Below are 16,357 nucleotides of genomic sequence, written 5' to 3' on the forward strand. Positions count from 1 at the left end.
GAGGCAATTAAATGCTTTATTTATCGTTCAATCGCTCATAGAAATAGGCAAGTGGATGTGCGCCTTAACAGGAACGTATCATAAATATCATGGGTAGACAGGTGGGTATCCAGTTGCATTGGCACCACTTTCTCAATGACCTTTCCTAGAAAAGGAAAGTTTGATAATGGTCTGCAGGTGGTCATGCAGTCGGAGTCTAAATTAGGTTTTTATGAAGTGTGTAGTGCAGTACAAGTTAAAGGTAAGTCCTTGGATATTTCTGGTGCTTCGGATTTCAATTTTGTAGAATTTAAGCTGTTTTACGGAGATGTTCAGGAGCATGTAAAAGGTGAGGCAGCCATCTTGGTTGCCTAAAAATATATATATTTACACACACACACACACAAATATATATACAAACACACACACACTGTTCTACCTCTAAGGCATTGCAGAAACCAACAGCTTCTTTTTCCCTTTCTTCCTTTTCCATCTGAAGACGTTCAACCTGTCGGCTTTGGTTGGTATTGGCCAGAGTTAGTTGTTGTTCTCGATATTGCAATTTATTAACTTCTTCTTCTAAAGTTGCCTATGGTGACATGTAAAATAAAAGATCTCGTAAATTATGTTGTCTCTTAACTATACTTCAAGTAAATGTGCTTACTAACTAAGAGCAATTGTATCACCTGTTTATCTGCGGGCAAAATAGCTCTCAGTCTACATCAATTGTGGATAGATGGCAAGGAAAGTGGCTACTTGGCTAATAAATTACAATTTTAGCTTTAGCCATAAAAAGACAGGATAGAAGGATAACTTTCTTACTGTAACTTATAAAATACACAATGGTTGACATGTTCATTAGACACACACTTTCCCCTCCCAAACATTAAATCACTCACCTTTTCACTTTCCAGGTCATATATCTCCACCTGTAGGGTGGACATTTCTGAAGACATGGTTTCGTGGACACGCTCAGACATCATCCGCAGCTCTTCAGACTTATTGGCCAACACCTCAGACTGATGGTCTAATTGGTGTTTAAGTTGTTTTTCACTCAGTCTTGCCTCATCTAATTCAGCTTTCAGCTTCTCCATCTGCAAACCGAGAATATTCAACAAAATAAGTTGAAAAAAAATAGAAACATTTTCATACTAGGTCTCTAAAAAGGAGATCGTAATAAAGTGGGTGACTAATATAACCAAGTCAAAAGTAATTTGAAAAATATCCAATATTTCTCCTGCTAATGTTGAATTTACACAAAGCTAAAAAACTATTTCCAAATTAAGTATTAAAATTATGATAGAAGCCAGAATAATTGTATGGCACTGTGATCCCTTATATTCAGTTACCTAGGTTTTCAAAACACATTTCACGTGTATGTGTTGGCTTTGCCTAATAAATAAAATTTGAACTAAAATCTTCTTACATATACATGTCTCTCATACACTGTTTTCATTTATATTTGTCAGTAAAATTTACGGGTGTAAAGGGGCCTATCCATTAGCAGATGTATTTCTGAGAGATGAAAGACAAAAGATATCCCTTAATTCCGGTGGCTGTACTGAACGATATCGGTCATGTGCATGACAGATTTTGGCAAACAACAAAACGATATCACATGACATTCCGGGAGTGGATTTTTTTCTCTGCAGAGTTCTGTAGCTTTTGTTTTCTGTAGATCTTTCATCATTTAGCGCATATAAACTGACAGATATTTCTAATATCTGGCAGCGATGAAAGATTCAATTTATCGGCCGCGGGAGTGCGCATCTGTCATCGTTCAAGGCCTATCCATAGCAGATAAATTGAACGATATATCGTTCTATCGTTCGATTTATCTGCTAATGGATAGGCCCGTTAAGGGCCTTCAATGACCACATACTATAGCAAAAATCTATTTAAATCCACTTGTGGATTAATATGGGCTCGTAGCATGTGTCTGTTTCCATGAGCAACCAACTAAATATGGTATTTTCGATAGTCAACCATGAATGAGGCCAAAATTAAAGGACACCTGGTCATTGGAAATTACACAAGAGATGTTTGATTATAATCAAGCTTTATTATCTAGTTAATGTAATAGTCTGGTGAGCACACACCTGCACCTACTTATTACCAAAAAAAGTTGCAAGAACAAAAGCAAACTATGCAACAATTTTTCCTATACCAACAACTCAGCTAAGATTTATGGCTCTCTGCAGAGTAACAAATGGGCAGTGGGTATACCGAATGGTCCCTGATGTTCTCACTGTGCCAGAAGCTAAAGGTGAAAAAGAGTGCAGAATTCTAAAAATGCTCATATTGAGTTAGTCAGACTTCCCAACAAGGTTTTGCTTCTTTAAAATTGCTCACTCTACACATTCACAAAAACAAGAGACAAAATGGTTTTGTCCTCTAGGTGGCGCACAATGATATTGACATATTAAATATAATAAAAAAACTTGACTTTTATTGGGTATACTTTAAAAAAGTGTCCCTTTATTCCTGGGACAAAAAGCTAGCAAAATATACATTAAAAATTAGAAGAGTAGTGATAAGAAATATATTAAAGAATGTGCAATAAAATATAGCTGACCCTGCCGTGTGTCTCTGTAAGTATTACTACGTGGTTTACAAAGGAATATTAACGTTCGATGATAACATAAGTCTAACCCTCTCAATGCTTGAATAAAACCGGCACAATTTACTTGTGTGACTTGGAGCCTAACTTTAATACATAAAATGTTTTTTATATAGTCAGAAGAAGCCTGTATTTAATTGGTCTATCAAGCACCATCACATATATATTTTTCTCACCATTGCAGCTCAGTTTTTTCTCTTACTTTCTTTATAGTAGGGATGTGCAGGCTCGGATAGGTTCGAGTTTGCACGTGGAGTTCGGATTTTTCCCTCCAAAAAAACGGAACTCAGAACGAGGCAAAACGTCATCTTACATGGACGAACATCATCATTCCTGGACAAAAGACCAGGAATGATGATGTTCGTCCATGTAAGATGACGTTTTGCCTCGTTCTGAGTTCCGTTTTTTTGGAGGGAAAAATCCGAACTCCACGTGCAAACTCGAACCTATCCGAGCCTGCACATCCCTACTTTATAGTAATTACTATGTACTGCCAGGTGGCTACTGGCATTAAAATTATCAGTAGAGCATGGTGATGTTTACATAATCTATTGATTGATCATTGTATGCAGCTATATCACACTAAATATAAGTATATAGCCAGTGGTTGTCTAGCGCCAGGTTTCAGCAGCTTAGGTGTTACAGACAGCTGACATCCATTTTCCTTTGTAGTTCGATATATTCAACAAAAATGTATTTGTTATTTAAAAAGCGCACAACACTTTACGGAGAAGGGGCGGGCAGGGAAGCGGCTCTGCAATACCATACAACTCATATGTAAATACAGCAGGAAGCGTCTGGTGTAAATAGATGGCTCCTAACTGCATCGCAGATCCGAGTGCTGCGTCCTAGGACCTTCTATGAGTTCATAAGCTACATTGGGGCGGGCGGGGGGAGGCTGCACTAGTTGCTGCTGGGGACTACTGCTGGCTTATTTAATGTGTCATGGTGTGTGGCCACAGGATGCTTGTGCAGATGTTCAATCCTGTGAACTGCTTCTTACTCACAGGCAGATGTGTGACAGTGAGTAAGGAACAGTTTGCTACCAGGATCATCAGCACGTTGCCCATGCCCTCCTCATAGGTTTTACCTCTATCTCGGCTCCTCCTAGTGACATGTCCTCACACCCAACTCACCTCCTTCATTCTCTTCCTCCCGCTACGTCTACAGTGATAGCGATATACAGCAGTTTTCCATGTGTGCCTCTGACCCCATGGCCGCTGGTGTACCTCTACAATTATTCCTTTCCTAGGGTGCCTCTAACCCCACTACCATAGAGCGCCTTTGAGCCCATTCCCATAGAGCGCATCTGAGCCAACTCCCATAGAGCACCTCTGAACCCACTACCATAGAGCACTTCTGTCCTTATCCCTCGAACTCCATTCCCTTAGCGCCCCTCTAAACGGAATTGGTATGCAATACCGCCGGCCGCATGGTTCAATTCCCAGCAGCGCCTGGCCGACAAAAACAGAGTTCCCGGCAGCGGAAGCCCGACAGCGCTGGAAATCCCGATCGTTGCTAAGGTACGTATAAACTAACCTAACCCCCTAACCCTCCTTAGAGGCGCCTAACCCTAACCTCCCCCTACCCCGCTGCCTAAACGTAATCCCCCGGGGGGATGCCTAACCCTGAGTCCCCTCCGGGGGTGCCTAACCCTAACCCTCCCAGGGGGTGCCTAACCCCATGTCCCCCCCAGGTGCCCTAAACCTAACCCTCCCACCCCCCCCCTCCTCTGACTGCGCCCAGCGTCGGGGAAATGACAGGAGTCTAGATATAGACGACCGGTCATTAATCCCATGCCGGGATAAAGCAGTCGGGATTCCGGCAGCCGGCTTCCCGATTGTATACCCTCTAAACCCCTCCTCCCGTGTCTCTCTAAATACTCTCTCTCCATATGTTCCTCTGACTTCCTCCCCATCTCTAACTATGCAACCATACCCATATGTGGCTTTGACCCTTCCCAAAGGCTCGTTGTTGCTGATCAGACGTAGCTTGGACAAATGGCGACAAGACGGTGGTTAATGCCACATAACTGAACGTAAAGATGACAGGTAAGCCACAGTTTTCTTTAGGGCTTTTTCTCAATTCAAAGGGTTACTGTCATATATGACTGTGCTATTGCCAGCAGAATCCATGATAGTTATGACTGCCTATGTATAGGAAATTTGAAAAAAAAATGTATTCATTGAACAAGTTTTATTTAAATATATTCCAGCTATGCAAGTTATGCTTTTCTATTTTGCATATGTGTGTGTGTCGCACGTGGGGTGTCATTCGATTTCTTAAAATATGTAGATAGACCAAATAAGCAGGGAAACTGAGTATATAAAGGTTTATATAGAAGATAGAAAAAATGGGTTAATTTCTCCAATAGTTCCAGTGGAGCATTGCATAGAGAGGGGTCTCTAAAAGCACTGGGGACCGCTTCCAAATTTTATTCTAGTTACACCCCTGACAAACTGTATTCTGTACCTTGTCTTTCAATTCACCAATTTCACGATTATGATTCCTCTCAAGTTGTTCCTGTATCTGTTCAAGGCAAATCTTCTGTTGCTGTTTCCCATTTTCCCATTCAGAAGTCAGACTTTCTAGCATGCGATTTTTAAGTTCAACTTCTCGTTGCAGAGAGTATTTTTCTTGTTCCAGGTTCTGTAAGATTTAACCAAACAAAAAATGTAGCATGTCAGAGTAATGTAGCATACACATGGTCAGATTTGTCAGATGATCGATTGAACGATTTGAGCAAAGTTTTGAACGATTTGAACGATTTTTGACTGCATTAAAATGAATGGAATCGTCCAAGTCTGACTGCAAACACATCAGAGGACAGATATCGTTATCTGACAAACGGGAACGCGCATCGTTCATCGTCCAGGCATGTCAGATATGTCAGATTTTCCTTCAGATATGTACGACTGAACGATTTTTAAATCGTTATCGTTAAGATCTGAAGGAAAAATCTGACCGTGTGTATGCACCATAATGTGTTTATTTTGCAAAAGCAAAACAGTACAGCACTCATTGAAAATAAACTTGCTTGCCTTTCACGTAGTTACCACTTAAACTTAATATGGAGAAAATCATAAAGGAAAGCTCTCAATGTTATAACCGTTCATTTTAAGAATCAGACCCTGGAAGACTGGCTTGTAAAGATAGTGATAACCTTACTCAACCAACATTAAGATGTACAGTTAAACACAGGAATAGTCGCAAAATATATATTCACCCACTCTAATTACTTATGCTGGGCATACACTCTACAATTATCTGTCAAATCTGTCTGGTGGGAAGGAAAATCTGGTCCGTTTTCTAGTGTTTGGGAGCAAATTTCTATTGTCACTTGCTCCCATACACCACCAAATTTTCATTCCAGCCAGCCAGATTGGACAGATATCTGACAGATAATTGCATAGTGTATACCCAGCATTACAAAACAAGGGATCTTCATTATTTGTAGATAAGAACTATGGAAAAATAAGGGCAATTACCAATAAAACAGGATTTTTGGAACTATTAAATACTTTTATTTCATTTCCATGGAGGAGACTGGAGTACTCTAGAGTATTAGATGTTGCACAAGGGGGTCAATTCAATTAGGTGAGAGTTGGGTTTTGTGAAAATCTTTATTTTAAAAGGTAAAAATGTTGGGGCATAGAGCAGAACTTCTGGTACATCCCTCCAAATGAATAATAGTGCACTTGAAGGGGCTTAACAAGCATAATTTGGCCATTAAAGACGTCTGTATTCAGGTGAATTTCTCTAATAAGCTCAATAATGTGTTAAATGACATGGGACATGTATGTGGAGTGTTGTATTGATGGAAGCTAAAAGCTTTTATTCAAACTGTCTATGTACGTGTACAAAAACACTGCAAAATCACTGCACAAGCATTTTCCTGTACTACAAAATGATAGAAAGACTAATTTAATGTAAAAACACTTGCTGGCTTTTACTTTTCAACCATTATTAAAAAGTTCACAACACAGCCATTTGACACCATTTAAGAGCCTCCACTAACAGCCTTCCATGTAGTTCTCTCATCATAGAATGATGACGACGACGACGACATAGGGTTAGGCACCCCGGGGGGGAGGTTAGGCAACCCCCCCTGGGGGACAGGTTTAGGCAGCGGAGGAGGGGTTAGGTTTAGGCAGAGCGGGGGGGGGGGGGTTAGGGTTAGGCACCCCTAAGGAGGGTTAGGTTAGTTGATACATACCTTTAGGACGATCGGGATTTCCTCCTTTATCTGGCAGCCATGCGGCCGGCGGTGATACATATCACACCCCCGCTGGACGATAACGATATCTGGTCATCCGTACATGCAGGCCAATTTGGACGATTTCCTCATGATTTGCATGTTCAGAGATGTGGCAGGATGACTTCACTGAAAGATATCTTTCAGTGTGTACACCCAATATCGTTTGTCCTGCACTACAGGGAAATCGTTCAGCGATATCGTTGGTTGTGCAGATCATCCCGTGTGTACCCAGCTAAGTTTACCAAACTCTGAAATATCTTGGCAGACAATGACTTCCTGGCATGTAACATAGTTTTCTTTAAAATGGCTCTCTCAGTAGCCACCCAGTCAAAGCCAAGCGAGGTAAGGCGAGGCGCTGATTGGGGGCATAAATGAGAAGATCTGGTCTCAGAGGTAGACACCACAGGGTAGCCGCTAACAAGCCACAGAAGTCTGAATACCAAGATCTCAATTCGGGGCCATTAGGATGACCAAACCTTCTCCCTCTTTTAACATACTCTTGAAAGCATTGCTATGGTAGGAAAAAGAGAAACGAGAGGGTAGTTCCACGGTACCAGCAGGAGATCTCTAGAACCATATTTGTCCACCTTCTGGTTCAGTCTGGATGAAATCATGTAGAATAATAATGGCTGAAATGGCTTAGACATAATGTTCAGCCCACTGCATGATCAGTCTCTTTAAATTACCTTCCACTTTTTTTGTGCCTCCATGGTGGTTTAAGTATGCTACTCCTGTGGTTTTGTCCGGCTGAATTCTCACTCTACAACCCTGCAGGATGGACTGGGCTGCGGTGAGAGCACTGAATACTGCCCTGAGTTCTAGGGCATTGATTGGAAAAGACGACTGACTGTCCAATGGCCCTGAAAGGTGCTCTGAAAAACACGAGCTCACACCTTACAAAACTCGAAAAAGGGCCCCGTTGGTCTCACCTGGAACCTGAAAACCTGAAATTGTAGTCTGACATGTTTTACAGTAATATCAAATATAGATGCTGCTGAACAATGGAACTGCTCCCTGAGCCTCTACAAAAAAAGATTGAGGTGTACGGTAACACTGCTCTTACAGCCGCCGAAATACATATCGTTAAGTGCCTCTGTCCATGTTTACAGATGATATGTCAGTGAACGACGATGTTCAGACATATCAGGTCGGCCCTGCAGCACAGCCAATGCAGATCAGTGTTCTCCCGAGAATTTTTTTCCAGCAGGGTGGCATGAAGAAGTAGCCTGATGGGGGCCTTCGCAATAATAACATGTTTTAAATCCTGACCTTATAATGATTTAAACTTGAAATAAATTTATATATTAAATCTCCCCTTCTTCTTAGAGGCCCAGATACAGGCCCCACTTGCCGGCACCAAAGAATTTATTTTGATACAGCTCCACAGATACTGTCCCCACTTGCAGGCTACACAGAATATATTTTTTATACAGCTCCTACTGTCCCCACTTGCAGGCTACCAAATACTGTCCCCACAGAGTTTTTTTTCAGCTCCTACACAGAGAGTGGACGCAGGTTTACGCTCTTTAAATTAGTTCAGGCGACTGTTCCCACCTGAACAGTGCCACCCGCGCTTTTATACAGTGCTTTTATACATGCCTGGCACCTCCCCCCGCCCCAATGCCGCGTCCCCTGTCTGGCATCTCCCCCCACCCCAATGTGCCGCGTCCCGTCACCCAGAACCCTCACTAACGTGTCCTTATTGCCGGCAGACGGGGTGCATTGGGGCAGTTGAGTACCGGGCAGGGGACGCAGCCTTGGGGCGGTGGGGGGGGTGGGGGAGTGCCGGGCGGTATCCATTTCTTGCCGGGGGTTGCGCCCACTACAAACAGTCTGGAGAGAACACTGCAGATATATCAGTATCTGCTTGTGTGTACGGATGACCTGCAAACCGACCCGTACACTGGGCGCAGGAACTGCCGACACTGACATCACTAAAACTTTAAATGCCCACCCAGTTGTGATATATTGACATATTGAGCGGACAATTGACATGTGTATAGCTTACTAAAATTGGTCACTCGGTCAGCTGGTGGGTCAGGTATGTATGACTCATTGCCCTGGGACCAGAGTCCCTCCTTATAATGGTGCTGGGGCAGACCGCAGCTTTATGAAACCTTCTCTTTTCTAGGAACAGAGTGTGCTTACTGGCACCTGGCATCGCTGTAGTGAAGTCCGGAGCCTATACTGCCAGATGGTATGTAAAAGCTCAGGGATACCGGGGCAGCTATCCGGGTATTTGTGGCCGGGTCCCTTAAAGACGTTACCTCAATGGAGGCGGACAGTAAGTGAAAGGAGACCAGGAAGATCTATAACGGCCCTCCACAAACGTACCCCCAATCAGGGGTAAAAAGAAAATAATAATAAGGCTGGTTACAGCACAGCAAATACACGACCAGCTCCATTGTGAACTAGAAATAACTGAGGTGCCGTTGGCCAATGAGAGTATAGGAGAAGCCAGAGCAGCAGCTTTTTCTTTTTTTTTTTTTTTTTAAAGTGCCTGTGGCTCCCCCTGCAAGCTCTAAGCGTCAGAAAGTGGGGAGAGCCACGGCCACCAGCGCTGGGGTGATGGAGCAGCAGAGCAGGCATCCTATAGGACACCTAGCGCTGCTTACTCCATAAACATTAAATAAAGACAAGTAAAACCAGTGAAACTGCAGCACAGCTTCCACAGTGTGCCCTCTGCAGGCACCAACACTAAACTGAGATGCCTGTGGCTGGGGGCGTCTGTGCTGTGCTCAACAAGTTTAACCAGACTCCAACCCACCAACCTATACACAGCATAAAGCCTGTGTCCACTATGGAGGAAGATGAAATATTTGTGGCACGGTGTTAATTTAGCTTACAGTATCTGTTTAACAGAGTGATTTGTAGTCTAGTTTTGTATATGTGTTTTTAGTGGAAACTGGAGTAGCATGTCTGTTGTGTTAATCTGTTTATATGCTTTAGTCAACATAGCTGTTGTAATAGTTAACATGCCCTATAAACAGTACTGATGTATAACAGTTGTTCTAGGGGGTAATTCTTGTGTTCCTGTGTTAGATGACTAAAGATGCACAGCAGGCAGATAGTCAATAAAACACATTTACCTGCACTAACAGTCACAGTGCTCCGATCAAAGTTATTACATAAAAGATAGTGTAAATGAAAATATAGCAATGTCTACCCTGAGGGGTCTGGTGGCGCTCACTTCCCTATGTCCAGGTCTGCTTGAGAACCAGTGCTCACATGGGTCACCACAATGAGGGAAGGTGTAAAGCGTTACTGTGGAGTACAAGTATGTGTGTCTAATAAATTGAATGGTCCCTTCTGCCCACTTGGTAAATAAGTCGCGGATAGAACACCTAATGGTCGTGCTGCCTGATGGTGTTGTGTAATGGTTAGCATTACGGCCTCACAGCACTGAGGTTGTGGGTTTGGTTCCCATCATGGAGTTTGTATATTCTCCTTGTGCTTGCGTGTGTTTCCTCTGGGTGCCTCGGTTTCCTCCCACACGCCAAAAATGTAGGTTAATTGGCTCCCAACAAAATTAACCCTAGTGTGTATGTGTGTGTGTGTGTGCAGTGGATTGTGTGTGCGCTATATAAATAACTGGTGATCATAATAATCTCCCAGGTCCCTGGGAGTGTAGTTGTTGTTCTTCTTACAGTGGGGGCTTGAGCCAGTCCCTTCTTCTTGGTCTCACTACGGTGCCCTAATTCCAGTGTGTGCAAGGCCTTGGTTGTTGCAGTGACGACCGGTTCTGCTCGAGACTTCCAGGTACCATTCTCTTGCGAGGTTTTGCGGCCAGAGGACACGGTAGTATGCACACTCAACTCTTCCTAAGGGACAAACTTTGGTTGGTCTTTGTATGTGGGTGTGAATCTCCTACACGTATCGGCTAACTACTCCCAGACTAGTTAGCTGTTACGTGTAGGCACACCAAGCGACAACCACATGCAAAGACCAACAGAGGTCTCTTCGCCCTTTGGAAGAATGAAGCGCGCATACTGCTGTGTCCTCAGACCACCCAGCCGCACAATCTCCCAAGAGCACGGAACCTGGAAGTGTCGAGCAGACCCGGCCGTCATTGCAGCAACCAGACGGTGTTTATAAAAATGATCAAAAACAGGAAACTTTATAATGTGTGGATGGGATTTATTTATACAGCGTGGAGTAGATTATTATAGGTTTACTGACTACTTTACTGTGTATATACTGGCCAGTTGCTATTATGGCATAGAAAATGGTATACTCCCTGTATTCCATTAGTAATTGGGAGGACAGTGGGTGTTTATACCATGCATTTATACAAACCATGGTAAAAATATAACATGTATGGGTATCTTACCAAAACTATAGATTCCATGAGGCAAGACGGATGCTGATACACACACGCTCACAAAAACATACCCTTTACATATCAGTCACACACACAAAACAGACCAAGACTTACTCTATCATACAAATAAACTGTTGATGTGATATAGCATGCTTATTTATACTTTTTTGGATGGAAAAATGAATGAAGCTAGATTGTTAATGAAAATACATAATATTTGAAATAATTTCTCTCTTTATATAAAAATCTCCTTGAGGTGTTCTGAGCAGATATGTACTACTTTAATAAACACTGCAAATATATTTGCTTCAAGACTGTATATAACACCTTCAGGTTGTAAATCAGAAAGAAATATCACACCCTTTTTAAGGATAAACATAAGAGGTAAACCTGCCCAGGCGTTTCCATGCTAGCACGGAACAATGAAGCAGACTACGCAGTGTGCCAATATGGATCTTACTACTGAGCAGCGCTTTATTCTGACGTTATGCAGGGATTCCATTGTTATCCTGCCTTGGACAAAAACATTCAACTCAAATGAGTACAAAAGCCAGCTGCAGAGTTTAATACATCATTTACCTCAATGGTGCCAGTCATCTCATTGCGCTGTTCCTCCAACTGATTTTGAAGGTCACTCTGACTTTCCAACAGCTGAAGCCCATATTGTGCAGCCTGATCCCGCAGCTCTTCTGCCTCCTTTAGTTTACGCTGAAGTCTTAATATAACGTCTGATTGGTCCATTGTGTCAGATCCCTAATGTCATAAGACAAAATTAGCAATTTAATTGATTCAGCAAGCATCAAAAATAATACAAATTAATGAAGTCTAAACTGAAGGGTCATTCCATATCAGGTGGATTAGGGGTCCCCAGCTTACCATCACCAATTTTGATAAAAGATTAGTCATATACTGTATGTCAGACTAATATTGGGAAAATGTTAGTACATATGCAATAGTAGCAAAACTATTGCCCTCAAAGTTGTGGTGGGTGCAACTGTCACCGACTCCACAGTGCACAATCAGCAGCTGGGGACGATATTCAAAATTGGTCCACTTGACATGAAATGAACCTTTAGCAACAATTTTTGGTTACATTGAAATAAACAAAACAAAAAAACCCCAAAGTAATAAATAAAACCCTAAAAAAACAAAAAAAAAACACTTTATTCTTAGTCCATTATCAATTTCAAGTGAAAAAAAACAAAAAACAAAAAAAAAAACACATTAAACTCGCATCCGATCAAGGGCGGTATTCAATTAGTTTTGCATACGCGATAAAGTCTCGCCTGCCGGACTTTTCTGCGGCTAAAATGCGCAATGTAGGCGAGTACCCACTATTCGCCCTATTCAATTGCAAAAGACGCAAAAATGGAGACACGCAAAGCCAGAACAGGCGAAAAGTGGTGTCAAAACCGGAGAAATCAGCCTGAACCCCCCAAAAAGATGCAGAAACTTTGGGGATCAATGTAGTAGTGCCCGATTAGTCCTAACAAAACAGTTTGGGGTACTTAAGTTCGCACAATTGCTTCTAATTAGCGTCTTTGCACAAGTGCTGAAGAATGTCAATATAAAAAGCAGTATTTATAAAAGAAAATGAGTAGTCCTATCAAATTTAGTCTACCTGAAAATGGGTGCTCGCATATTTTAAGGTCTCTAAAGTATAGTTATAACAAAAGTGAAATTCCTCCCTCTTAAAATCACCTGCAATCCCAAAAACACTTAACCCCTATTCTTAGTACACCCCCAGAACCTTATTTAGCTAGTTTACGAACTTGTTCCCCCACTTTGTGCTTTTTCGCCCTCAAATTTAAAAGTACGTTTTTAGGTTGTTCCTCACTTTTTTTTGTACGCATTTGTTCTTTGGGGGGCTGTCCCAAGGGTTCTGAGTGGGTTCCCCACCTTTGCAGCCCAAACTAAAAATGTTGCACTTCTCTTCTCTTGCTATTCAGAGCCAAATCTTTTTAGGCTACTACATTGCATTGACTTTCCGCGTACGTGAAAAGCGGTTGGAATTGAATAAGGAGTTAAGTTTCCGACAGGCGAAAAGTCGGAATCGGCTATAATTTTTCACTGATCTCGGCTTATAGCTTCTTATTGAATATGCCCTAAGTGTGAGTTGGGCCCTGCGAGCAGTTCTCATGAAGAACTCGCAATGTGAATTACATTTGCAATTCAACTCCAAACTCACATTGATTTTTCAGTGAAATTTTAGTTTTTTTGTGCACATCCTGAGCAGGTGAAAAGGTAGGGAAAATCTTTATTTTAATGTCGGGGACACAGTGTAGAACCCTTCCAATTAATAATCATGCACTTGGAAGGGTTTAAATAGTATTGTTTGGCAAATACATGTCAGTTTTCAGATGACTTTCTATAAAAAGCTCAATAATTGGTTAGATAATGTGGGTCAGGTATGTGGAGGTGTAAATGATGTGGGTCAGGTATGTGGAGGTGTAAATGATGTGGGACAGGTATGTGGAGGTATAAATAATGTGGGACAGGTATGTGGAGGTGTAAATGATGTGGGACAGGTATGTGGAGGTGTAAATGATGTGGGACAGGTATGTGGAGGTGTAATACTGTGGGACAGGTATGTGGAGGTGTAATACTGTGGGACAGGTATGTGGAGGTGTAAATGATGTGGGACAGGTATGTGGAAGTGTAATACTGTGGGACAGGTATGTGGAGGTGTAAATGACGTGGGACAGGTATGTGGAGGTGTAAATGATGTGGGTCAGGTATGTGGAGGTGTAATACTGTGGGACAGGTATGTGGAGGTGTAAATGACGTGGGACAGGTATGTGGAGGTGTAAATGATGTGGGACAGGTATGTGGAGGTGTAATACTGTGGGACAGGTATGTGGAGGTGTAAATGACGTGGGACAGGTATGTGGAAGTGTAAATGATGTGAGACAGGTACAGTATGTTGAGGTGCTGTATTGATGGGAGAGGGGTTTTTGAACTTGCAGATGAGAAGTAAAAGTATATTGCAACTTTTTGCAAACTTGTATAACACTGAAAAACTTACTATACAGTCATTTTTCTGGACCCCAAAATACTGGAAAGACTTTAATTTGTTGAAAATCACTAATTATCATTTTTTTTTTTGAAGTACAAAAATCAGCCATTTGACTTTTAAAAACCTCCAATACTTTCCTTATGGCCACTAACAGCCTTCTATATGGTCCAGCTATCTCAGTTCTCACTTTTTTGGCATTCAACATGGTTCCCCCACTTTTTCATGCACTTCTCCCAGGTCGCATTTTGTGGAAAAGTCTCACACCCTCACTGCAAGTACCATGAATTGCCATTTCTAATTGGATCTCTGGTTGCATGCATTTGCTGCAGGTCTGCGAGTTCCGTCAAAAAAAAATCCAATTTTCAAACTCACACCTAGGATTGAGCCCATTGAGGGGAATTTAAAATGTTTTCACAGGCGGCTTTGCCTAATAGTCGCCTGACAGAGCAACATAGCCGCTGGCATTTCAACTCGTTCCCTCCTGAAGGGGCGAGCAGAAATGTGTGCCAAGTCCTGGTATGGGGTGCCCAAACTGCTATTTGGGTGCCCTATCTAGGACTTTAGACCGGTTTAGCCATGGCTAAACCCGGTCTCTTTGGGCGCGACATGCACGTTAAAGCATTGGCGCCCAAAAACAATTGAATACCGCCCCCCTTTAGACATGAGATAGGATGCAATGATACAATTGAATCGCCCCATGGATGGTTAGTTAAAATTTAAAACAAAAAGTAAAATAATCCCTAGTAATTATGTTACTTGAGTTGCATGCACGTCTGCCGTGTGAATGGATTTTTGGAACTGCGCATGCTCCGTAGCCAGGCATACAGATCTTTCTGCAACTGCAGGAGATTCAAAGCCGTACGCATCTCCAGTTGTGTCTTAATGTAACTGGGCATTCACACGTGGCCGAGTGAGGGAGTGTCGTGGGCATGTACAGTAGGTGGATTAGCAACTTATTTTGATTTCAGATAGATCTCTTACAGAAAGAATAGGGCTGGGGCCATTGCATGTGGATTGTGATAACGGCCACAAGCAGATATATAGGGGAGGTGCAGCCAACTCTGAATACAGGCGGAGATCCACATATATAAGAGAGCACACAATGCGGCCGGTTTGCGTGTAACTCAGAATACAGGCGGATATCCACGTATATATGAGAGCACACAATGCGGCCGATTACTTTGTTTAATAATTTTGTGCCTTAAACGTACATTGAACCATGAAAAAGCAAAGGTTTCACACTATCAGTATTTCGGAATACAGGTTGAGTCTCCCATATCCAAAATGCTTGGGACCAGGGGTATTTTGGATAACGGAATATTCCGTATTTTGGAACAATTGCATATCATAATGAAATATCTTGGGAATAAGACCCAAATATACACACAGAGCATTTATGTATTATATACATCTTATACACACAGCCTGCAGGTCATTTTATGCAATATTTTCTATAATTTGTGGCTCAAACAAAGTTTGAGTACATACATGAAATTCATTTATGTTTCATATCCACCTGATACACAAAGCCTGAAGGTAATGTTATACAATACTTTTTAAAAATTGTGCCTTACACAAAAAGTTTGTGCGCATTGAACCATCAAAAATCAAAGGTTTCATTATCTCAGTTATGCCAAAATAATTCAGTATGTCGGAATATTCCGTATTTCGGAATATTTGGATATGGGAGACTCAACCTGTATTTGGATATGGGACTTTCTATGTACATACATACATACAATAAGCGCCACAGTACATTTTGTCCTGTGGAATATTTAAAATATTGGCACGACACAGACTGAAAATTAAACCCATATAGAAATGCAAACATAACAAAAACAGCATTCCACACCAGAATTAGGGCAGGGAATTAAAGTCCCCCACCCCCACCCACCATGATGGCTGCTAAAAGTGAAGACAACACCTTGTAGTTTGCCTTTGCATTTAAATACAAGTTGAGGATAATGCAAAGTGAAGTGAACACTTATAAAAGTAAGAAAACTTTGTGTATACAGGTCATCTTACATAACATTTTAGACCATCGAGGTTTAAAGACATTTAGCAGGCTTTGTTGAGAATTCAATTTCCACGTGTGCAAACCCTACCTTGTACGTCAGTTTGCTATGTCCATTATAGAAGATTACCTGATAATCTCTTCATAAT

The 16,357-nt window shown here is 41.9% G+C and overlaps 1 protein-coding gene across 2 annotated transcripts in view; it reads right to left on the reverse strand.

Moving 5' to 3' along the window:
• Nucleotides 1-16,357, reverse strand: part of SPDL1 (spindle apparatus coiled-coil protein 1) — an 87,623-nt gene that overhangs the window by 53,924 nt on the left and 17,342 nt on the right. For both annotated transcript variants that reach the window (XM_088465049.1, XM_088465048.1), the window contains exons 2-5: nucleotides 11,758-11,931; nucleotides 5,072-5,248; nucleotides 879-1,073; nucleotides 419-568 (exon numbers count right to left, since the gene is read on the reverse strand). In XM_088465049.1, the coding sequence (XP_088321175.1) occupies nucleotides 419-568; nucleotides 879-1,073; nucleotides 5,072-5,248; nucleotides 11,758-11,919 (684 nt within the window). In that variant the 5' untranslated portion in view covers nucleotides 11,920-11,931. The remainder of the gene's footprint in view (nucleotides 1-418; nucleotides 569-878; nucleotides 1,074-5,071; nucleotides 5,249-11,757; nucleotides 11,932-16,357) is intronic.

This window comes from Taudactylus pleione, unplaced genomic scaffold (genome assembly GCF_031769625.1).
Source record: "Taudactylus pleione unplaced genomic scaffold, aTauple2 ptg001827l, whole genome shotgun sequence".
Taxonomy (NCBI): domain Eukaryota; kingdom Metazoa; phylum Chordata; class Amphibia; order Anura; family Myobatrachidae; genus Taudactylus; species Taudactylus pleione.